General features: G+C 38.2%; 2 protein-coding genes across 3 annotated transcripts; one reads left to right on the top strand and one right to left on the bottom strand.

The window, feature by feature from the left end:
* On the top strand, nucleotides 1-8,496 carry LOC127086083 (uncharacterized). 2 transcript variants are annotated; one of them, XM_051026770.1, is made up of 11 exons: nucleotides 1-300; nucleotides 1,109-1,166; nucleotides 1,256-1,366; nucleotides 1,595-1,732; nucleotides 2,017-2,086; nucleotides 2,165-2,220; nucleotides 2,496-2,621; nucleotides 6,893-7,032; nucleotides 7,676-7,748; nucleotides 7,831-7,986; nucleotides 8,103-8,496. In XM_051026770.1, exons 1-11 carry the CDS (start codon nucleotides 146-148, stop codon nucleotides 8,424-8,426), a joined length of 1,407 nt encoding a protein of 468 aa, XP_050882727.1. In that variant the 5' UTR covers nucleotides 1-145; the 3' UTR covers nucleotides 8,427-8,496. The 2 variants fall into 2 exon arrangements, with proteins under 2 accessions (XP_050882727.1, XP_050882728.1); XM_051026771.1 differs by having other exon boundaries at nucleotides 4-300; nucleotides 7,831-7,905.
* Nucleotides 8,497-8,865: 369 nt separating this feature from the next.
* LOC127086082 (pentatricopeptide repeat-containing protein At5g42310, chloroplastic) lies at nucleotides 8,866-12,372 on the bottom strand. The gene is made up of 5 exons (XM_051026769.1): nucleotides 10,406-12,372; nucleotides 10,072-10,224; nucleotides 9,917-9,988; nucleotides 9,349-9,553; nucleotides 8,866-9,173 (listed from the first exon to the last, which is right to left on the bottom strand). Exons 1-4 carry the CDS (start codon nucleotides 12,215-12,217, stop codon nucleotides 9,443-9,445), a joined length of 2,148 nt encoding a protein of 715 aa, XP_050882726.1. The 5' UTR covers nucleotides 12,218-12,372; the 3' UTR covers nucleotides 8,866-9,173; nucleotides 9,349-9,442.
* Between the last annotated feature and the right edge of the window lie 10,574 nt (nucleotides 12,373-22,946).

Consider the following 22,946-nt stretch of genomic DNA (forward strand, 5'->3'; position numbering starts at 1 on the left):
ACACCGTTGAACGTGTGAAAAAGCAATCGATTATAACTAAATTGAGAAATTGAGAAAAACGCAGTGGAAGAAGTTTAATAAATACTTTATATCATGAAAAATGTTACCATAAATAAAAGAATGAAATGATACTGTGGATCTTGCCATGGCTGATCTTCTTTCTCTTTCATCTTTTCTCTTCTCAATCACCATCTACTTCCTCTCTTCCTCCCAAGATCTCTTCTCCGTTAATGGCCAATTTATCAACAATTTCACTAGATATTCCGTTACACAAATCAACTACGATCTCTATCACTCCAGGTTTCACTCTCTTCTGTTCAATCTCTCATCTATCTTCCTAACTTATTGGAATCACCGTTTTTTCAATTTCACAATTCAATTATGCATATCGATGTTCCTTTCGCAGTTTAGATCACGTTTTTAGTTATAGTTAAATTCAGTTACGATTTTGTTGAATGAATCTCAATCTGCAGCATATTAGTTTCTGTAGTTAAAATTCAGTTACGATTCTGTTGAATGAATCTCAATCTGTAGTATATTAGTTTCTATAGTTAAAATTCAGTTACGATTTTGTTGAATGAATCTCAATCTGTAGTATAGTTTCTATAGTTAAAATTCAGTTACGGTTTTGTTGTATGAATCTCAATCTGTATTATATTAGTTTCTATAGTTAAAATTCAGTTAAGATTTTGTTGTATGAATCTCAATCTGTAGTATATTAGTTTATATAGTTAAAATTCAGTTACGATTTTGTTGAATGAATCTCAATCTGTAGTATATTAGTTTTCCTTGCCTTGTGTAGGAACTGATTTACAATTCGTTATAATAATTTGAAAATAAAAACTAAATGTAATAACAAGTGTCTGTGTTGATTCTGGTTAGTGTCACACCTTTTTTCAGAGGTCTCGGTGGTGTTACAGTGACAATTCGTTTATATTGTGTCTTTTTTACCTTGCTTGATTTCTTAATTGTTGCGCTTTCTGGAATGTTTTGATATTCTTCTTGTGCTTATTACGAGCTTTAATTTTATGGTTGTATTTATAATTACTTGATTTGTTCTGTAATTTTGTGAAATTGCTTATTTGTTTGTTGTTGTGGAATTCTGCAGTCGAAAATTGATGGATGAGATCAAGGACTTGGTACATCGTCATCCGGATAAGCTCTCTGTGAGTAGTCAATGATGTATTTAGATTTGGCTACTGTGTGTTTTGGTATTTGAGTATACATAGTTCTTATCCTCGATGTTTCAACGTAGATGGAGACAGTTAAAGCTAGAAACAAAGGCTATGGTGCTGAGATTGCGGTGGTTACTTATTGTAAGGGAAAGAAAGATACTGCCGAGAGGCCAAAGATTCGGATCCTTCTTGTAAGATTTCTATGTTCATTGGTATTAAACTATTAATTATAGGCTTTCATGCTAGGAGTTGTTTAATGTTGGAAACAGTTGTATGTTAATATCCACAAGTGATGAAGTTGTGATACTATAATTAGAATATGGTGTTGTTTTACACAAAGCTGTAATTTGGCATGTAGTGGATAGTTTTCTCAAATTGGTTATTCTGGTTTTTTTGACAGATGATTCATTGTCTTCCAGAGTTTTGGACAGCATGGAAGGGAGCTGATTACCTCAGAACTTGCTTTAAAGATTTTGTCCATTCTTACTGAAGAACAATTTCTACCTGGCTTGAATAAAGCTTCCTTAAACAGTACACTCGACCAGCTTGTAATAAAGGTAAGTGAAATTTCTGCCATAAGTATGCAAGAATCATGAAATTCATTGTGGAATTGGGCTCTAACTATCAACGTGCTAATGAAGTTCCATAATCATATATGTGGAGTATTACAACTATGTCCCAATTGTTTCACATTTGATTTTGGGTGTATATTTAAGTTTTAAAATTAGGAACTACTTTTTTATAAATGTAAGAAAAAAATATGAGTTATGTGCATTTGTGGAATAATAGAATTAACAGGAGAGATTGGTATCTTCATAATGTTGGTGTTAATTATTTATAGGTGATTCCTATGGAAAACTTCAATGGCCGCAAGCGTGTTGAGGCTGGAGATCTCTGTGAGAGAAGAAATGGTATTGTATTTATCCTGTATGATACTTAGGACAGTAGTTACTAGTTTTGAAATTCCTGAAGTGTATATTATGTGGCAGGCAGAGGAGTTGATCTCAACCGTAATTGGAGTGTAGATTGGGGCAAAAAGGAAAAGGTCTGTTACATGTTTTCAATCTCTGTGGTGGTACTGTAAAATTTTATTTATTAATGGTGTTTTTACTGCGTTCATTTCCGACTTGTACCTTTTAGTTAGAGATAGCAATAAAATGTGATCCTAGAAGAGGCTTTAGCTAGATTACACTTCTCATTCTTCTTGCTATCTGTTTGTCAATCTATGCACTGGCCTTTCTTTTCCAGCAAAATGGCAAATTGTTTAATTTTTTTTTTTTTAAGCTTTTTATTCATTTGCATTATTGTTCAAAACAATAGGATTATGATCCCTATGAGGAGAATCCCGGAATTGCCCCATTTAGTGAGCCTGAAAGTCAAATTATGAGGAAACTTGCCATATCTTTTGAACCACATATATGGGTGAATGTGCACTCTGGAATGAAGGTAAGCTATTTCACTTTGAAAAATAAAATGATTGCTCCCTTGTGTTTCTTATCTATTTTGTGCTATAAATCCAGATGCACATTATATAAACCCAAGCAGGAGTTAGAATTTTCAATTTAATTGCTGATAGATAATCTAGTAGATTATATTTACCCTTTTCAACTTTATCAATGATATTTCTTTATGGGATGCTAATCCTAATTTTTATTTGTTTTTGTTAAACTTATAAAAAAGCAAGTTTACCAATATACAACAATTATGCCTTATGCCACTAAGTGGGGTTGGCTACATAGATCAACTTTCATCATGATGTTCTATCGAGAATCATATTTCTATCCAAATCATTAATCTCGAGATTTTTTTAATAACTTCTCTAATAGTCTTTATAGGTCTTCCCCTTCCTCTAATTGTTTGTCTTCACTTTATCGGGTCTATTCTCCTTACTACAGAATTTACCGGTCTTCTCTCTATATTCCCAAATCCCCTAAGTCTATTTTCCACAATTTTCTACACTATAGGCGCTACCCCGACAGTGCGTGGCACCAGTTCGGATACGTACCCAATATCCGGTACGGGTATAAAATACGACATTTTAAAAAAATTAAGGTACGGGTGCATCATTGTAATTTCTTTAAAATATAATTGTAAATATAACATAAAATAGTTATATTGTGAAAAAAATTATAAGAAAGAATTATAATGTTAAATGATAACAAAACATCAAAATTAAAAAGTATTTTGTTCAAAAAAGTCAAGATCAATAACATAAAAAAAATCACATTTGAAACATGCCAATAATTCATGAAGTCAAAGGCTGAAATCTGAAAATTGCATGGCTGCGACTTAGGCAGAAAAAAAGTGTAAGATTATATAGAATTGGTTTTTTACTTCTACTTTTATAAATAAATTGAAAACTTAAATTTGAATCACTAAAATAGCCTGAAACTGTATAGACCGAAGAAAAAAAAAACTACGTTTTTTTATGGGTACCAACGTTCGTACCAAACATGATTTTTTTTTTTTAAAAAGGGTACGGAATTGGTACGTACCATGCGCATACCGTACGCGTACTGGTATCCGGTACTGGTATTTTGCTTTAAACGGTGTACCCGTGCTTTATAGGGCCGACACTCTCTAATATTTTCATTTCTAATTCTATCATGTCTAGTCTTATCACACATCCACCGCAGCATCCTCATTTCTGATACACTTACTTTATTCTCGTGTTGATTTTTAACCGTTCAATATTTTGTCCCGTACAAAATTACAGGTCTTACTGCTGTCCGATAAAACTTTCCCTTCAACATTTAGCGGTACCTTTGCATCACATAAAACACCTGATGGCCTTCTCCATTTCAACCACTCAGCTTGAATTTGATGGTTTACATCCCCTTCTATTTCTCCATCATTTTATATTATGGGCCTAAGATATTTAAACCGTGTTACTTGCAGGAGAATATGGTCTCCAAATTTCACCTCTAGGTTAGAAACGTTTCTTCTTTTGTTGAACTTACATTCCATATACTCCGTCTTACTTCTACTTAGGCGAAAATCATGTGTTTCTAAAGCTCGTCTCCAAGTTTCCAGCCTCTCATTTAAATCCTTCTTCGACTCTCCAAGAAGAACTATATTATCGGCAAAAAGCATGCATCTCGGTGCTAGCTCTTGGATGTGTTCCGTGAGCACATCCAAAGTTAAGGTAAAAAGGTAGGGGCGTAGGGTTGAATCTTGATGCAAACCAATTGTAATGAGAAGATCGCATGTCTCTCCAATTTGTGTCCGCGCACTAGTCGATACCCCTTCATACATATTTTGGATAGCTCAATTATATGTAATCCTAACCCTTTTCTTTTATAGGACTTTTCACAAAATCTCTCTAGGCACTCTATCATATGCTTTCTCCAAGTCAATAAAAATTAAGTGCGGGTCTTGTTGTCCATCCGATACTGCTCCATCACACGCCGTAATAGATAAATCGCTTCCATGGTCGACCTTTCAGGCATAAAAGCAAATTAATTCTCGGAGACTTGAGTCTCTTTTCTTAATATATGTTCAATCACTCTTTTTCATAACTTCATGGTATGACTCATAAGCTTAATCCCCCTACAATTTGCACAATTTTGTATATCCCCCTTGTTCTTATAGATTGGAACTAAGGTGTTTCTTTTCCATTCCTCCGACATGCGTTTTGACCTCATAATTTCATTAAAGAGTTTGGTGAGTCACTCAATATCCCTAGCTCCAATAATTTTTCACACTTCAATAGGTATGTTGTTTAGTCCAACCGCCTTATTGTTACTCATTCTTTTCAACGTTTCCTTTACCTCATGTTTTTGGATCGGACGGTAGTAATTATAGTTTCGATCTGCTTCTCTAATGTCGAGTCTGCTAGAATCCGGTGCGAATCATATCCTTCGTTAAATTGGTTGTAGAAATACATCTTCCACCTATCCTTTATATCTTTTTTCTGAACCAATCCCTTGTCTTCTTCATCTTTAACACACTTCACTTGATCAAAATCTCTAGTCTTTCTTTCTCTTCCCTTAGCAAGCCAATATATAGATTTTTCTCCCTCCTTGATTTTTAGAGATTGGTATAATTCGTCTAAAGTTTGAGTTCTTGCTTCACTCACCGCATTTTTGGTCTCATTCTTAGCTTTCATGTATTTTCCCCACGTTTCGGCATTTTTACACCTAGATCAAATTTTAAAACAGTCATTTTTTACTCTAATTTTACTCTGGACACTTTCATTCCACCACCATATGATTCTTTACCCCTAGCTTCAAAACCTCTTGATTCACCCAACGTCTCTTTAGTCACTTTTCTAATCTTTTGGGTCATCTTATTCCACATATCATTTGCACTTCTTTGTGGTTGTCCAAACCCTCCCTGCAAGATCTTGTGTTGAAAAATTTCTTATTTTTCACCCTTCAAATGTCACCACTTGATCCTTGGCGCTACCCTATGACTTCTTCTCTTTGTTCTCCCCATAATTTTTACATCCATAACCAAAACTCTATGTTGGATAGTCAAACTCTCTCCTGGGATAACATTACGATCCAAGTTTACCAATATCATGTTGAAAAATACACAACTGACATCAGTTGGAATTCTGCCAACCCAATGCATATTACAGCTGCATCTTTCTAAAACATGAATTTTTTGAAATTTAATCCTCTCCAGTCAAAATTTTCCCACATTCACTTTGTCAAGATAATATTGACCGTTTGATCTCGATCGCACGGTTCAGTAAAAACAGATTGATTTTTCCAAAATCACCTGTTTTAAATCAGAGTTGTCCAATCTTGATCGGACGGTTAGCTACCCTTCAATGTGTGAATGCGGGGTTTTTTGACTGCAGGGAACCTGGGTTTAAATTTATCTCAAGAATCAACCTGTTCAAGATAACATAGTAGAGTAAGCTTGTAGGCATGCAAAACTAGACTCTCATTTAGAAAATGGCTACTGGAATCCATTTGTCTTAATTATGTTTTTATTTTTTTAATTTTGATGTCTCACCAGCAACACAAGCTTCACATTTAATCCTTTAGCTAACAAACCGTGCTACTACTACTCTTGTACTATCCTTCTTCTTAAATTTAAAAAAAAAATCTTGAAATTAAAGTTATGTTTTAGACTCCCTCAAGATTTGTCATATTGTTATGCAGCTGAAAAAAAGATGTGATAGGAACTGTTATAATCTCTTTGGGAAACAAAAGTATCAGATGTAAATGTTAAGATACGCATACAATATTAACATTATAATACTCGACTCTGACTAGGGATGGAGTCCACATTTGGCAATACCGGAGGCACATAACCCCACTCAATTTTTAAAAAGACTAATACTACAATTGTTAGGTTGTCATTTAAGCCTTGTTTTGTGGTTAAAACTTTGCCCCTTATCATACTAAATTTTCTTATGTCAAGTAGGTGATATTTAAAACTTTGCCCCTTATCATACTAAATTTTCTTATGTCAAGTAGGTGATATTTTCTCACCCCACGGCTCCTACCAAGTATTATTTACTTCTGTTGTTTTAGCTGTTATACTTGCTGCTTTACAATACTTGACTTTATGTTTACTTTTATGAGAATGTTATTCAGTTAAGACATGTGTGTTGATTATATATTTTTTTTATATTGTTCTTCTTTTCATTCTTCTGCGTCAAATTCGATAATTTATGTAATTTGGTAAAAGATGCTTTGGAACCATCATTATATAAACTTATATGACAAATATTACTGTCCCTTTTCCAACCCTCTTTGCAGGCTCTTTTTATGCCATATGATCACAAAAATACAACACCTGATGGATTGCCATTGCAACGGATGAAGTCGTTGCTTGAAGAAGTTAATCAGCTTCATTGCGAAAAGCGTTGTGTGATTGGGTCTGGAGGCGGTTCTGTAGGGTTAGTTAATTCTTATTTGAATCTGATGATGATAGTACTGATACAAAATTTCACCAGGCCAAATGTGTGGGATTTATATATCTGTTTTCTTCTGTTATCTATCTTCAGTGCTAAAACAATGAACAGTTGGTCTCCGTTAGTTTAATTTAATGACTGTCAAAGTTCTTGTCTGTATTTTATTCTGTCTTATTTTCCTACCTCAAGAATGATGTCACTCATGACAAGAGGATAAATTTGACTATTGCAGTTTTTATGTCTATTTTATTTATTTTGGATGCATCCAAAATATGAAACTTAACCCAAGTGCATGTAAGATGGAGAGATACTCTTGCTCAAAACACAGTAAACCCGTGATGAACTTGTTGGTTGTCAAGCTGTACGTGAATCTAAGTTTGGCTAATTGACATCTTAGGGACTCGGGCTTTTTTTTCGTTTTTATAATTGGAAGTTGCAAGTGGTTGCTCTGAACTAAAATTTAGGGTGCCAAAAGTGTTACATTGAAAATTGTAATGTTTAGAAGTATAACATACATGATCTGTTTTAGTGCTTCGGATTTACTAGTCTTAAGGCAGAGAAATGCCTTTATATTGCTGTCCATAGTTTATGTGTCATTCCTTCCTCAAATAAGAACTTGCTTCTCCAGGTATTTTGCACATGGGACAGCAACCGATTTCATGTATGACGTTGTGAGGGTTCCCTTGGCCTTCACCTTTGAGGTATGCATGTTTACTAGACCTCTTCCCATTTTGTACTAGCAGATTTGATTGTGGTGTCCTAACATTTTGTATTGACCGACAGATATATGGGGATGCAACTGCTGCATCAAATGACTGTTTTAAAATGTTTAATCCCACTGATCGTGATAGCTACAATGTATGTTACTTGAAAACTTCGCTGCAATTATCACTTCATTCCTTCCAAGTTTATTCGAGAGTTGTTTCCTATTCCTTTCAAGTAATTTATTAACAATAAAAAAAACTGATTTGTTTAACTTTCAATTAAGAGGGGTATGCCATTTAGAAAAAGTTGAACATCGATGATCCTAACACATCTGAAATTATCTTTTACAGACTGTTCTCGAGGACTGGTCTGCAGCTTTCTTTACAGTTTTTAAGTTGGGGCCACACCAGCTTGGTGAGATCCAATCAAAAGCATCTGTGGTTAAGTTGGATAAGTTAGTGTCAATAGATGAATATCTAGATGGGTATTTGATGGAGAGAAGGAATAGATATGGAAAAAAGATGGAGGTACTTGAGCTTGGAATGCAAGAAATAAGAACATATTATAGGCTCTTTTTACTATCGTCAGTTTTACTATTGTGCATGTTCTGTTCTAGAATTTCAAAAACTAAAACTAAGGGGAGTAGACCCATTGTTTCTGCTATTCCCCTTTAAAACTAGTTCGTAGCAGAAACTGTATATCCAATTTTGAGAAAAAGTTGTTAATTTATTATTATTCGCTGTACTACTCTGTATTGTCCCTTTCTTTCCATGCTATATACTTATAATCCTTTATTGTGCCCACCTCGGGGGATGATCTTTTATTGTATTATAAAAGAATGAAAAGTTGTTCTGCATATCCGCTCAGGTGGTTCTCCCAGCGGCACAACTTAGTTTACATAAAATTTATCGTATGAACAATATAGTTTGTTAGTTTATATGTTACCAAATATAGTTTGTTAGTTTATATGTTATCAAATATTGTTCCTAAACAGGCTGTAAATAACTGTTTCAAACGGCCTGAAACATTTTTTCTTTGACAAAATGATAGAAGATAAACCTATATAAACTGTAAATAAAAGGTTTCAAATGTACTTGAGTGCAGCATTGAGGATGAGATTGAAATGAATTCCCACTCACTATTCCTTTTTCTAATTTACAGGGACTCCCACTTATGAACATGAAATACATGTACTTTAATGTATAAACTTTACTTACATAAGTTACATTAAACATACAATACATTGCATATAATACATTTATCCCCAAGACTGATACCAGATAGTACAACATTAGGAGAAGTCAATAGTGTCTCTGCATGTTTTTTCATTTTTTTGATTTTGGAGACTTCCATGTGATTTTGGAGACTTCGTTTGTCCTTCTGTCAGATATTTCTGCGACACCAGCTATACTAAACCGCAGCTGTAATCATACTATCATTATTAGATTAACTGATAATTATAAGTTTCATCACAATTTGAATTATTACAGACAAGTAATGCAGTAAATTTTAAAACAAACATGAAACACTATTAAATTGTGTGTTTTCCAAGGGCAAATGCTTGCAAGTTAAGAAAGGTAGCAAGTTAGCACTAACCTTCAGAATTAGAACCACATATACCAGGTGACCAAAATCAACTTTATTTTACCGATTACTGCTCTGTATAGGCTTTATTAATGTGCTTAATAATTTATGATCTTAGGGTCTGTTTCATGTATCTAAGAGCAGACCGCAGCATTGCTCTAGCTTTTCTATCTGGAGTGCATCCAGACCTAACCATTTCTTCATACACTGCTGGAACCTGAAACCCAAATGATGCAGCATAATTTGTGCAATAAAGTTGACTGATTGTAAGTGACAAATAAGTTGGAAAAACAGGATCTACAACTTTTACCCAATTGTTTTTCTTCTATGAAAACTCAAACCAATTTATGAAGTTAGGTACATTTTTTTCCTTAACTATTAATTTACTGTTAATCACCATGGCTTACGGACTGCAAAACCAATATATAGACAAGAAGTACAGAAAAGAATCATAGTTGGAGTTCTAAGAACGTTGGAGCTAAAAAAACCTATATGATAAATTTCATTGACCAAATGCAAGAGTGAAGAATTATAAAAATATAGACAACACATATGATTGCAAATATGGTATATTATATACCTTGCGGAACTTGTCAACACGAATCAAAGCTTTCATGAGTGTGGTATAAGTAACTACATCAGGTTCAACATCCTGTAGTTCACAAACAAATAAATTACATTAACATATAACTTAAGGTTTTTGGCCCGAGAGGGGGGATATAGTCAAAAACATACATTGTCTTTCATGTACTGCAGTACAGCAAAGGCTTCAGCATCTCTTCTATCTTCACCAAAAGCATTGATTAAGGAATTGAGAGCTAAAAGACTGGGAGTAAGACCCTCAGCTGCCATCTTCCTAAATGCATTTACTGCTTGATCGGACAGACCCTGCCCAAATTCATGCAAAATTACTAACTAACCAATCCACTCAACAATTAAGTTAAGATGAGATATTCTAGATACAAATATGGTGCATTTCCCACCCAGTCCCAAAGCCAAGGCCTCAGCATGTATTTCAATTCAAGAATAACAATAACAATTCAGATAATAATATGCATATGTAACATACCCTCTGTGCATAGGCATTAATTAGGGCATTATACATGGTCGAAGTTGGCTTGAATCCCATAGATTTCAACACCTCGAGGCACTCGATGGCATCATCAAACCTTCCAGATTTTCCATAAATATCGACAAGAGTTGTATAGGTAACAGCATTGGGCATCAATCCTTGACTCTGCATTCTGCTCAACAAATCACTCACTCGTTCCCATCTTTCCTGTGCACCCATAGAATTAATCATAATGTTATAAGTCGTAACACAAGGCGAATACCCACTCTGCTGCATTTCCTCAAACAATTCTTCCGCCCTATTATGTCGACTAGACTTACAATGACAATCAATCAAGGTATTCCATGTAACTGTGTCCGGTCGAATCCCCTCAGACATCATTCGTTCAAATGTCGCCGTCGCATGATCGAGACAATTATACTTTCCAAAAGTATCAATCATCACATTATAAAAATGTCTATCAGGCTGCACACCACAACTCTTCATCTCCTTCAAAACCTGAAACGATTTCTGCCACTCCCCTTTATCCCTATAACTCGCCAATATTCTACTATAAATAAACGAATTCGGCTGCAAATTACTCGCTTCCATTTCTTTCAACATAATCCTTGCACTCTCCGATCTTCCAGCCTGAGAATAAGCATCAACCAACAAACTATAAGTATGTTCATCAGGCAAAACACCACACTTCTCCATTTCAGAAACAACAAACTCTGCATCTTTAAGAGAACCAGTTTTCACATAACCTTTCAGCAATGCATTATAAGCCCTAGTTCTCGGTTCCAAACCATTTTCTTTAATCTCCTCAAACAACGCCTCTGCCTCAACCGTTCTACCCGAATTTCCCAAAGCTAATATAACCGCAACAAGAGTTCCTGATTTAGGGCTCAAACCTTTACCCTGAGCAACAGCAAGAAAATGCATTGCACGTGTTGCATCGCAGGCTTTCGAAAAACCGAGGATTATATCATTCAATAGGTGACCATCGGCTTCAATTTTATCCGATTCGATTTCAGCATAAAGCTTTTGAAGAACCGGAGAATCGATTCGATTGGAACGAGTTAGGGATTTGATAATTGAACTATAATTGACAAAATCAGGTTGAAAACCGTCACTGCGCATTCTAGACATTAGGTTAAGCGCTTTTTCTAGGTCACCGTTACGAGCACAAGCACCGATTAATGCATTATAGGTTAACGGAGTTAGAACCTGTCGTTGAGAGAGTAAGAAAGCTTCGTAGAGCTTTTCGTTTCGTCCAAGCGCGTGGATGATGATTGAGTAGAGAAGCTCGTAGGAGAAACAGAGGTTGTGTTTCTGGAGCCATGAAACGACGGCGTATGCTAGGTTAATGGAGGAGGTAGAGGAGCAGAGGGATTTGAGAAGCGCGTGCCAGAGTGGAGCTGGAACGGCTCGGTATGACTCGGCGAGTTGGAACTCGGTTGAGTCGAGGGAAGTGGGAGAGAGCGAGTCTGTGTTGTTGTTGTTGTTGGAGTTGGAATCGTTTGAGAGGAAGTTGAGGAGAGGAGCGAAGTCATAACGGCGGTTTTGGAGGGAAAGAATGTCGTCGGGGCCGTCGTCTTTGATTATTAGGTTGGCGGATGAGAAGGATGTGGTGGCGGATGGAGGTGGCTGAGAGATGGCACAGTGGTGGTAGTGGTGGTGGCGGCGATGGATTGGGAAAATTTTAACGCGGGTTGAATGGAACGGTAACGGAGTAGCAGTTAGTTGCGGTTGCAAAAGCAACATGTTAATTAATGTGTTAATGTTATCATGAAGAAATTTGGTGGATGAAGGAGAGAAAAGGAGCATCCTAGTGGATGAAGCCTTTATCGCCTCATCACCACACACGCATCAAGCTTGGTAAGAGTAGGATTTGATTTTTGATACTTCTTTTTTAAAATTGTTTCACAAAGATTTTAGTTGCTCAGATTTTTTTAGAAAGAAAAAAAAGTAGTTAGCTTCCTAACACAGGAACGGCATTATTTATATTATTCATATGATTTCATTTAGAAATAAATAAATAAAGGAATGCAGCTGAATAAAATAGTACTATAAAATTATGTTTTTTTTGTATCAATTAAAATTAGATGGAGAAAGATGTATAAATTTTATTTCATTTCATCATTAAGTAAAAAAAACTCGCGGACACGCAGATTGCGGCAAATTTACCAAGATAACCCACTTTTTCGAAGAAATTCCCAAAATACTCCACTTTTCAGAAAAATTCCCAATCTACTCCACTTTTAGGAGGATGCGCAAATTGGATTGGCGACCCCTCTTAAAAATTGCAAGGAGGCGCCAATTGGATTGGCTAGGGCACCTGCCCTAGCCAATCCAATTGGCACCTATGTGTAATTTTTAAGAGGGGGCGCCAATCCAATTGGAGACTCCCTTAAAAAAGTCTCAAATGAAAAAACCTACAACATGAAAGTTGTAGATCTTTTCAAGACAATGAATTTGGATATAAATTTTGCATCATTTGGATTTTTTATGAGAAAGTTATGGGCAGTTGAAGTTGGACTTCTGAGTTTTTCAACTATAATCTGACCTATAATGTCTTGCATTATTTCATGTGTTTCTTTTAGAGTTATGAAATTTTGTCCAACATAACAACTGAAGTAGACATCTTAAATTTTCCAATGCACTTGGTCCCACCTCAAAATAATTAAAAATGAGTGAGTTAGGTCTCTGCGAAGTTGACCCAAAATTAGGGTTTCTGTCAAAATGACCTATAATGTTTTGAAATGAATGATGAGCTTCCAAGTTTCAAATGGATTTTTGATGAACATGAAAGTTGTTCATATGGCGACTGTTGTTAAAACTTGAATGGAGGCGCCAATTGGATTGGCTAGGGCAGGTGCCTTAGCCAATCCAATTGGCGCCTATGTGTAGGTTTTAAAAGGAGGCGCCAACTCAATTGGCGAGTCCCTCATAAAATGCCTTTTTTGTCTTATAAATAGATACGTTGTGTGACCTATTGTTCCACAACTCATATAATCATTTGGCTATCATGTTTGGTGTTCGTCGCCGATACGGTAAGGTGATTTATGCGAGAGACAAACCTCAATTGCTGATGCTGTTTTGGAACATCACCACGTTAGATCAACTGAAGAGGGAGCTGGTTCGATGGTTAAACGGGAAAATACCAGAAGGGGAAAAAATCAGAAGTATTGAGAGACTTGACAGTATCTTTGGTTGGGTGCGAATGAAGACTGATAAGGATGCTAGGGAAATGATGTTCGGTCGAGACGACATTAATTTGATTATTGTAATCAGTTAGAATTATTTATGTTTTCAGATGTTTTGTACTGATGTTGGTTATGAAACTCGTTGTAACAAGAACTTAATGATATATAATGATTGATTGTTACAGAAATACAATGTTACAAAAAGCTTAAGATCTAGATAAAATGTTACGAAAAGCTTAAGATCTAGATAAAATGTTACAAAAATCTTAAGATCTAGATGATGCTCCTTGATTGGGACAGTTGTTTTTGTTGTGTCCTGGTTGACGACAGATACTACATAATCTTATCATTTTATCTGTGGAATCCATCTCTGTTCTGATACGTGTGCTGTTTGGCCTTCCTTTCTTCTTTCTACGCATCTGTTCATTGTGCCAAACAATATCTCCTTCATATGGAGGCCAGTAATCCTCCATTGGTAGTACTGAAAAGCTTTGACTATATACATTCATGATGGTGCTGGCCTTGTACACATCAGATAAATGGGTGTAAGCGTCTTGACGAGTATAAGCGCATGCTGCAATGACATGGGAGCAAGGTATGCGGAAGGCCTGAAATTTTCCACAATCGCACCAACTTCTGTGTAGTCTAACAGCGTAGGCTAAATTTGGTCTCCCCTCATTGTTGCCCATTGTTTCCTGGACGCTGAAATTTTGTCTATGACGGTCAAACACTGTTACAGCGTGTGTCGTAGCTTTGATGCTCTCCTCTTTCATGACCTTCATGCAACACTCACTGAATACTTGTCCGGACATTAACACTGCACTCCATCTTTCACCTCTGGTTGCGAACATAAAAGCCAACCTATAATAGGTTGATCTTACAAAGGCGGTTATCGGCAGATTTCGAATCCCTTTGAAAACCCCGTTCATGCATTCCACAATGTTTGTTGTCATGTGGCCCCATCGACAACCACCGTCAAATGCTCTTGTCCACTGCTCTACTGGGATGTTATTTATCCATCTCCCGGCTTCTTCATTAGACAGTCGAATCTCATCACGATAATATTGAAATGACGGTTGAGTTAAAGCATACCCAGCATTCACCACCTTCTTGCGAAGATTCTTATCTTTTATAGCACGCATGAAGTTTTGTGCAATGTGTCTGATACAGTAGACATGTGTAGAAGGGGGATCATGCCATCCGTTGTCATGGTTGTTGTAGGCACTTTCAATGGCAGCATGTCTATCTGAAATCAAACATAGATTGGCTTGTGGAGCGACATGCGTTCTGAGATGTCGAAGAAAGAAACCCCATCCACCAGCCGTTTCACTTTCAACAAGAGTAAAGGCAATGGGAAATACATTGTTGTTACCGTCTTGTGCAACTGCCATGAGCAAAGTACCCTTGTATTTTCCGTATAACCAGGTGCCATCAATTTGCAGGAGAGGTTTGCAGAAAGCGAAACCTTTGATGCACGGGTCAAATGCCCAAAAGAGACGGTGAAATATTCTATTACCTGTAGCACAGGTTCCGTCTGGCATCATTGCTGGCACTGTCTCCAGAATTGCCACAGTTCCTGGGACATAAGTTTTTAGTGCCCATAAAAACCGTGGTAATTCCTTGAATGAATCCTCCCAGTTGCCGAAAACCTGTTCAACAGCCTATGCTTTCTTGTAAGATGGAGTATAATTATATGTTGTTCGGATATGGGATATAATTATACTCACCTTCACTGATGGGTCTTTATTTACCAATGGCAGAATGTCTTGACATATCAAAGCTGTGCTCAGTTTACGGTGATCTTGTTCAACGTTAGTTGCAACGCAACTGTGTGGTGGGTCTATTGAAGCGATCTCCCAAGAGTCATTTTTCTTCTTGTAAGATGCAGCCAAACGAAACTTACAAAGCATGTTACGACATTCGATAACATACCTTCTAGAATCAGTGCGTTTCACTGTAAAGTCAGCAAAGTTGTTCATGTGGAATTTTTTGATTGCCAAGACACATTCTTCTTTGGTACGAAACATGTCTCCCACCTTTAATTCGCCCACTGGTCTCGGATACGGATTATAGAAGACACTGTCGGACGTTTCATCGTCGTGAAGATCCATATTTGTCATATGTTGAGGAGGATTGTAGGCATGACTAGGAGGTATTGGTGGTGGTTGAGCCTCATCTTCATCGTCGTTGTTCAGGATGTGATCAACCTGTATCTCAGTCTCCTCTTCTTCTTCATCAACAACGTCGACTTCTACTTCTGCTTCTGAGTTGAGTTCATTTGACCATTGTGCATCATCTGCAGCATCTTCGCCAGCTGCATCCTGATCGGTTAGTTGAGACTGTTGAGACGGTATACATGGTTGTAGAGTAATGTACAACTCGATACAATCCATGCCTGAATGTTCATGACTAAGAAACATGTTTTCACCATCTTCATCGTCTCGTATCTTAAGGGGGAAAAACTTGCATTGACCATTCTCAAAAAATATAGGATTTTGATATGTCATCTTTGACACAATACCTGATCCTATAAAGGATTGTATTCTTTTTTTCAAATGCAAAAAGGTTGCATTTCTCTTCATCGTGACTCTAATGGTATCAGTGTTTCTAAAACAAAAACCATGAAGCTCAGACTCAAAAGTTTCATCGTTGCAGTGAACGTTGACACTGTATAATGATGAAGATGACATTTTGGAGATGAAAACTATTTTGCAAGTGCAGATGAATGTGAGTGAAGTGTCTTGGATGTTGATAGTAAGACACTTAAATAGATGGTATCAGTGTTTCACATGCTAGCTAGTTCTGAGATGATGTGTCGGACATTGAAGCTACTCTGAGATAATGTGTCAAGCATGCAAGTCAGTTCTGAGATGAGGTGTCTGTCATGCAATACAGTGTGAGTTGATGTGTCAAGCATGCTAGCTAGTCATGAGTTGATGTGTCTGTCATGCAAGACAGTGTGAGTTGATGTGTCAACCAGGCAAGCTATCAAGAAATGAGTCTTTAGTATGCAGGAGACAAGATAGCCATGTGTCGGACATGTAAGACAGTTCTGAGATGATGTGTCAGTCAGGCAAGACAGTGTGAGATGATGTGTCAGACAGGAAACCTATCAAGAAGTGAGTCTTCAGCATGCAGGATACTAGAGAGCCACGTGTCTGAGATAATGTGTCAATCCTGGAAGACAGTGTGAGTTGATGTGTCAACCAGGCAAGCTATCAAAAAGTTAGTCATCAGCATGCAGGAGACAACACAACCACGTGTCGGACACCTAAGATGGTCAGACATGATGTGTCAACCATGCAAGCTATCAAGAAGCTAGTCATCAGCATGCAGGAGACAATACAGACACGTGTCAGACACCTAAGATGGTCAGAGATGATGTGTCAATCATGCAAGCCATCCATAAGTGAGTTATTCAGCATGCAAGAGACAACAATGCCACGTGTCAGACATGCAGATGGTGGCGCCAATTGGTTTGGCGCCTACACTTAAGGCTTGTACATGGTCGCCTGTCATACCCCAAAATTTGCCCATTAATCTTGCAAAACATCTCTCGAAGCACTCCAACTTATTCTGCAAGGCACTGACCTTAAAAGAACAAAAGCCCAGCTCACGAGTGGCCCAATCCAGGAAGTGGCCCAAACTAGCCTGCTCGCTAGGCGAGCAATTCCTTCGCCTAGCGAACCCTTCGTCAGGACACTCGCCCCAGCGAAGCACCAAATCCAGAAAAAGCCCAAACTAGCTTGCTCGCTAGGCGAGCAATTCCTTCGCCTAGCGAAGCTTGCGAATATCAGAATTTCTGGGCTTCATTCTGAGCCCATTAGGTCATCACAATCACTATAAATAGCCAAGCTTCAGTCACGAAAAGGAGAAGACAGAGGAAGACGGACGGAAACCCTGGCATAGAAACCCTGGAGATCAACTCAGAGTATTCCGAGTAAAGAAACCCTGAAGGCCGCTCATCCGCGCCGAAGCTACCGCCGCCCAACTCCATTCGATACCAAGCTCAGTTATAAACAGGTTTGCGTATCACTAATGTTTTATGCTTTTAATCGATAATCTTTACATATATAAGGCATCATGATCAAATTTTCGGATATGTAATATGATTTCATGTATGAATTTAAGTATGCCTGAATATCCTGAATGTTTGTCCATGCTATTCCTATAATTAAATGCCATGAAGGTCAGGGTTCCGGAGATCATGCTGCTGTCAAACTCAAAATCCGTCGCCGCTCGCTAGCACATCGCTAAGCGAGCCTGGAGCGAGCCCTCGCTAAGCCTTCGCTAGGCGAAGCAGGGGCGAACGGGACAGTGGCTGTTTTGTTTCTTTGCTGTTCTGCCTTATGTTTATCTGATCAATATTCATTATAATTCTGCATTATTTGGCCTGACTTAATGACTGTTGTGTTGTGGTGCAATTTCCAATTGTACTTTATCTCGATGCTCTAACCCGTGTGCTGAATGGTGTAAAGGCTTACATATTCCCGAGGAAACGGCCGGCCAAGTATTCCACCTCATGTGTGGGATACCCTTATGGAGATGGATTCTGAATTACTTAATGTTAATGTGGAGATACATCCTAAACTATCTAGCTGATTTTAATGTATTGATTTCATCGACTTTAATGTGGACCTAACTACCTAATCAATTACGACTATATAATTAATTGTAAAACTTTGCCGTTAAACATGCGATCTCGGACCTCTCTTTGTTACCCCACGATTACGGTATTATGGTCATGTCCCGCGAATATGGGGATACACTTAGCAAAGGCCCTTCGGTTAAATCATCATAGTCCCTCGAATGTTGCCTTTGTCCCTCGATGACCCTTCGGTATAGCCTACGATTAAATGATGATAGTCCCTTCGAATGCTAAGGTATCCTCACAACTGTTGCCTTCAATGACCAATCGATGACCCTACGATGACCCTTTTACATCCAAAGGATAAAACTACTTACTTCTCAATAGTAAGGACAGTTTTACCCTCATAAGGATAGGAAATGCCCGGAAAGACCTCGGATAGGTATAACCCTTAATTGCTCATTCATAACCTAAAATACTTTTCACACCTCACACATTTCCAAACATCTTTTTAGAAAATCACCACTTGGCATACATCCGCACTAGGACCATTGCCGAGTTATATTTTTCTAAACAACTTTCAAAACTAAACGAGATAACCACTTTGTATACATTCATACAAGAATCATTACAAAGTTAAATTCTCCTTTTCAAAACACTTTCTACACATTTTTCAAATACTTTTTCAAACGAGAAAAACATAAATGATTGAGCAATTAAGAGCCCATGGATAACCATGGATACAAAGGGTGCTAACACCTTCCCTTTGTATAATGTACCTCCCGAACCTAAGAATTTAAATTAAGGTCTTTCCTGTTCTTTTCCACCTTTCCTTATTGGATAAAAGAAAAGTCGGTGGCGACTCTTGCTAACCGCGACATTGCGATTAAAAACACATTAAAGTCAGTTCAACGTATGACAGAACTGGCGACTCTGCTGGGGATTTACAAAGAGAGAGGTCACCTTAAAAAATCATTTATGTTTTTAAATTGTTCCTTCTTTTAAGAGTATTTTTGAGTGAAAGATCCTACACCCGGATCTAGTGTACCTTAGGTAAGTAGCAATAGATCATCGCGACTATCCGGCGTATACTGGAATGGTTAAAATGATGGCTACGGTTAATGTGACACTTTGGATGTCCTGATGTTCCTCATGTTTACTTGAGGAAAAATTTGGCATTTCGCGTGGTGTCATCAAAGCATTAACCAGACCTTTAGAACCCTAATTGACTCATCCTAGCCATTAGAAAGTAGTGAGATGACTGGCTTCGGTTCCGACTGAGGTTGGTTGATACTCGATGCTACACTCTTTGAGATTGAACTTTAGGGAAGCTTCGGTCAACCACTTGGTGTTGCACTGAAGTGGACTTAAGGAAAGGTCGATGATTTGAGATCCTTCTAGAACCCGGTTACTATTCTAGGACAGGTTGAACCAACCAAACTTCAGTGGGGAGGGTACTTACCTATGGAACTCATGCAAGCCTTAAAACTTAGGAATGATTGTTGTGTGACTTGCTTGTGCTTGTTATTTACATCATAACATCATAACATCATAACATCATAACATCATGGCATTGTACTAACCATTTCAAGGACTTAGGGATTTAGCTTTGCTCTGTTAAACAGGTTATGGCTTCCAGGAAGACTATCCGGATCAATTTTGTAGCAATCTCTCCTCAACTCAAGGACTTAGTGTCAGAACTTCCCGATCATGCTCAGTTCATCAGGAAACATGGTCATCTCCTCAGTTTGGTTACCACTGGTTTCAAAGAAGATATGATGAGGGTTCTATTCCAGTTCTTCGACCCTAAACATCATTGCTTCACTTTCCCAGATTATCAGTTGGTACCCACATTAGAAGAATTTTCCAAGTTGCTTGGGATACCTATTCTTGATCAAATACCTTTCAGTGGTCTGGAAAAGATTCCAAAGTTTGAAGAAGTTGCCGTGGCGTTACACTTGACAAAATCCGACATTGAAACTAATTGGGTAACAAGAAGTGGAGTTAAGGGTTTACTTGCCAAATTTCTGATAAATAAGGCCCGAGAATTCCTAAAAGTTATGGATGTCCATGCTTTCAAGGATGTCCTAGCATTACTAATCTATGGTTTGGTGTTATTCCCTAATCCAGACCAATTCATAGACGTGAATGCTATTAAGGTATTCCTCACTCATAACCCTGTGCCTACCTTGCTCGGAGATATTTTGCATTCCCTTCACACTCGTACTATGAAAAAGCAAGGGACTCTCATGTGCTGCGTACCTTTGTTGTCTAGGTGGTTTATTTCGCACCTTCCTCAATCAGTCTTGAAGAATGATCAAAATCTGAAATGGTCTCAAAGGATAATGGCACTCTCCCATTCAGACATTCGTTGGTGTTCTAATCTCAGAGAAAATGTTATCCTCATCGACCGTTGTGGAGAATTCCCTAATGTACCACTCATGGGGATAAGAGGAGGCATTACTTATAATCCTGCCTTAGCCCTACGTCAGTTCGGGTATGCTCGAAGAGATGGTCCACATGAAATGATTATTCAAGGTACAGTGTTTGACTATGACAATGACTCTCAAGGTCTCCGTCAAAGGTTTGTACGAGCTTGGGGCATGGTGAAAAGAAGCACTTTAGGACAGAAAAATTCTATTCCCATGGAGCCTTACCTCAGATGGGTACGCGCAAGAGCTCGTGAACTTGTCATGTCATACCTTGCGGTTGGACCATTGATTGTTGAATCAGGGGTCGAAGGAGGTGCTTCTCAGATCATTCCTTATCCAGATATGCCTACCGATGTGGAGGAATTGAAGAGATCCTGGACCCAGTTGAGAGAGGAAAGGGATACTTTCGAAGCTCAGTTCAATGCAGAAAAAAAGAAAGTACTAGAGCTCACCAGCCAACTTAATGAGGAACGAAGACTCAATGCATATCTTCGCCCAAAAAGAAGCCGTCCCTGGGAGACTTGAGTTTTCATTATATTATTATTTTTTGTAATGAACATTGATTAAGAAATTAGTAATAAAAGCTCCCCTCTTTTTGGTAGTTTACGCAAAGTTAAATTCCAAAAGTCCTTGAAAACATTTCATCCATTGCATAGCATAACATAACATCGCATGACAGGTATTCTAAAGGACCATATTCTCACGGTCTGCCTCTTAAACAGAAAAAATGGCTCTCGAACAAACTGTCAAAGATCTCCAGGCTCAGAATGCTCAATTCCAGGAAATGATGCTGAGCTTACCCAAGGGGCAGGAAGAACTGAAGGATCTCTTGCTCGAGAAGAAGAAAGACCAGAAACCTGTGGGTTACATTAACCCGGGAAGAAGGCTTAAAAGACAGGCCACGGGAATCAAGTTTGGAATTCCGAATGGGCCAGAAGAGGGGACGGATCCAGAAGATGAGAATGTTGATCCTTTCAGCCAGGAGGATGACGATGAAGATTATGAAAATGAACAATACTCTCCAAGAGAGGGCAGGTACAAGTTGCTGGAAGAACGTATGCTAGCTATGGAGGGTCAGAACGCGCCCGGTCTGGATTTCGAAAGCTTGGGATTGGTCTCTGATGTGGTCATTCCTCGCAAATTCAAGATCCCCACTTTCACTAAGTATGATGGGGCATCTTGTCCTCAGATGCATCTGAGAGCTTACGTGAGAAAGATTCAGCCGCACACCACGGATAGGAAGCTATGGATCCATTTCTTCCAAGAAAGTCTGTCTGGCACTCAGTTGGAATGGTATTATCAGCTCGAAAGTTCTAACATCCGCACCTGGACTGATTTAGCAACAGCTTTCTACAAGCACTACCAGTATAACTCTGAATTAGCGCCTACTCGGCTACAGCTGCAGAATATGACTATGGGCTCTAAAGAAAGCTTCAAAGAATATACCCAAAAATGGAGAGATTTGGCGGGCAGAGTCAAACCCCCTATGATGGATCGAGAATTAGTAGACATGTTCATGGGTACACTGACTGGCCCATTCTACAGCCATCTACTGGGAAGTTCTTCATCAGGTTTCACTGAACTTATATTGACAGGTGAACGGGTGGAGAGCGGCATTCGAAGTGGAAAGATACAGGCGGCTACCTCTGCAAGCAGCAAAAAGTCCTATCAGGGGAAGAATGAATCAAATGCGGTGTACGGTCAAAGGAGTCATAATAAGAAAAATAGTGACCATGCCGTTGGAGCAGTGACAATTGCAGCCCCGCTAGCTCAAAACTTCCAGCACAGACAGGACAGGCCGAGAAGGCAGTTTACCAAGATCAATATGACTTTAGCACAAGCACTGTAAAGTATGCTAAAGGCAAATTTAATCACTCTCAGAGGTCCTCCTGCAAATGTCAACACTACCTCTCCTCGTTATAATCCTAATGCCAGGTGTGCATATCACTCCGATAGCCCCGGGCATGATACAAACGATTGTTGGTTGTTGAAGAATAAAATTCAGGATATGATCGACGCTGGGGAGATTGAGTTTGAACTTCCGGAAACTCCTAATGTCGTCACTGCACCTATGCCTAATCATGACAAGGCTGTTAATGTTGTCGATGACAATTCCCACATCACTACTGTAGCAGACTTAACATCGTCCCTCCTGATCGTCAAGAAGAATTTATTGCAAGCTGGTTTATTTCCAGGTTGTGCTGAAAATTGCGATCTCTGTATACTCCGACCCAATGGTTGCCTGAAATTGGGGAATGGTATTCAACGGCTGATAGATGATCGTACAATTCTCTTTGGAAGGATTCCTAAGGGGGAAAACACTGTTGAAG

This window comes from Lathyrus oleraceus, chromosome 5 (genome assembly GCF_024323335.1).
Source record: "Lathyrus oleraceus cultivar Zhongwan6 chromosome 5, CAAS_Psat_ZW6_1.0, whole genome shotgun sequence".
Lineage (NCBI taxonomy): Eukaryota > Viridiplantae > Streptophyta > Magnoliopsida > Fabales > Fabaceae > Lathyrus > Lathyrus oleraceus.

Excerpts from the sequence above, each read along its gene's own strand:
- LOC127086083 (XM_051026770.1), top strand. The coding sequence starts at position 146 with ATGGCTGATCTTCTTTCTCTTTCATCTTTTCTCTTCTCAATCACCATC. Across the intron at positions 1,733-2,016 it reads TCGACCAGCTTGTAATAAAG|GTGATTCCTATGGAAAACTT; the intron begins GTAAGTGAAATT and ends AATTATTTATAG. Across the intron at positions 2,221-2,495 it reads ATTGGGGCAAAAAGGAAAAG|GATTATGATCCCTATGAGGA; the intron begins GTCTGTTACATG and ends TCAAAACAATAG.
- LOC127086082 (XM_051026769.1), bottom strand. The coding sequence starts at position 12,217 with ATGCTCCTTTTCTCTCCTTCATCCACCAAATTTCTTCATGATAACATT. Across the intron at positions 10,225-10,405 it reads TTAATGCCTATGCACAGAGG|GGTCTGTCCGATCAAGCAGT; the intron begins GTATGTTACATA and ends GAATTTGGGCAG. Across the intron at positions 9,989-10,071 it reads TGCAGTACATGAAAGACAAT|GATGTTGAACCTGATGTAGT; the intron begins GTATGTTTTTGA and ends TGTGAACTACAG.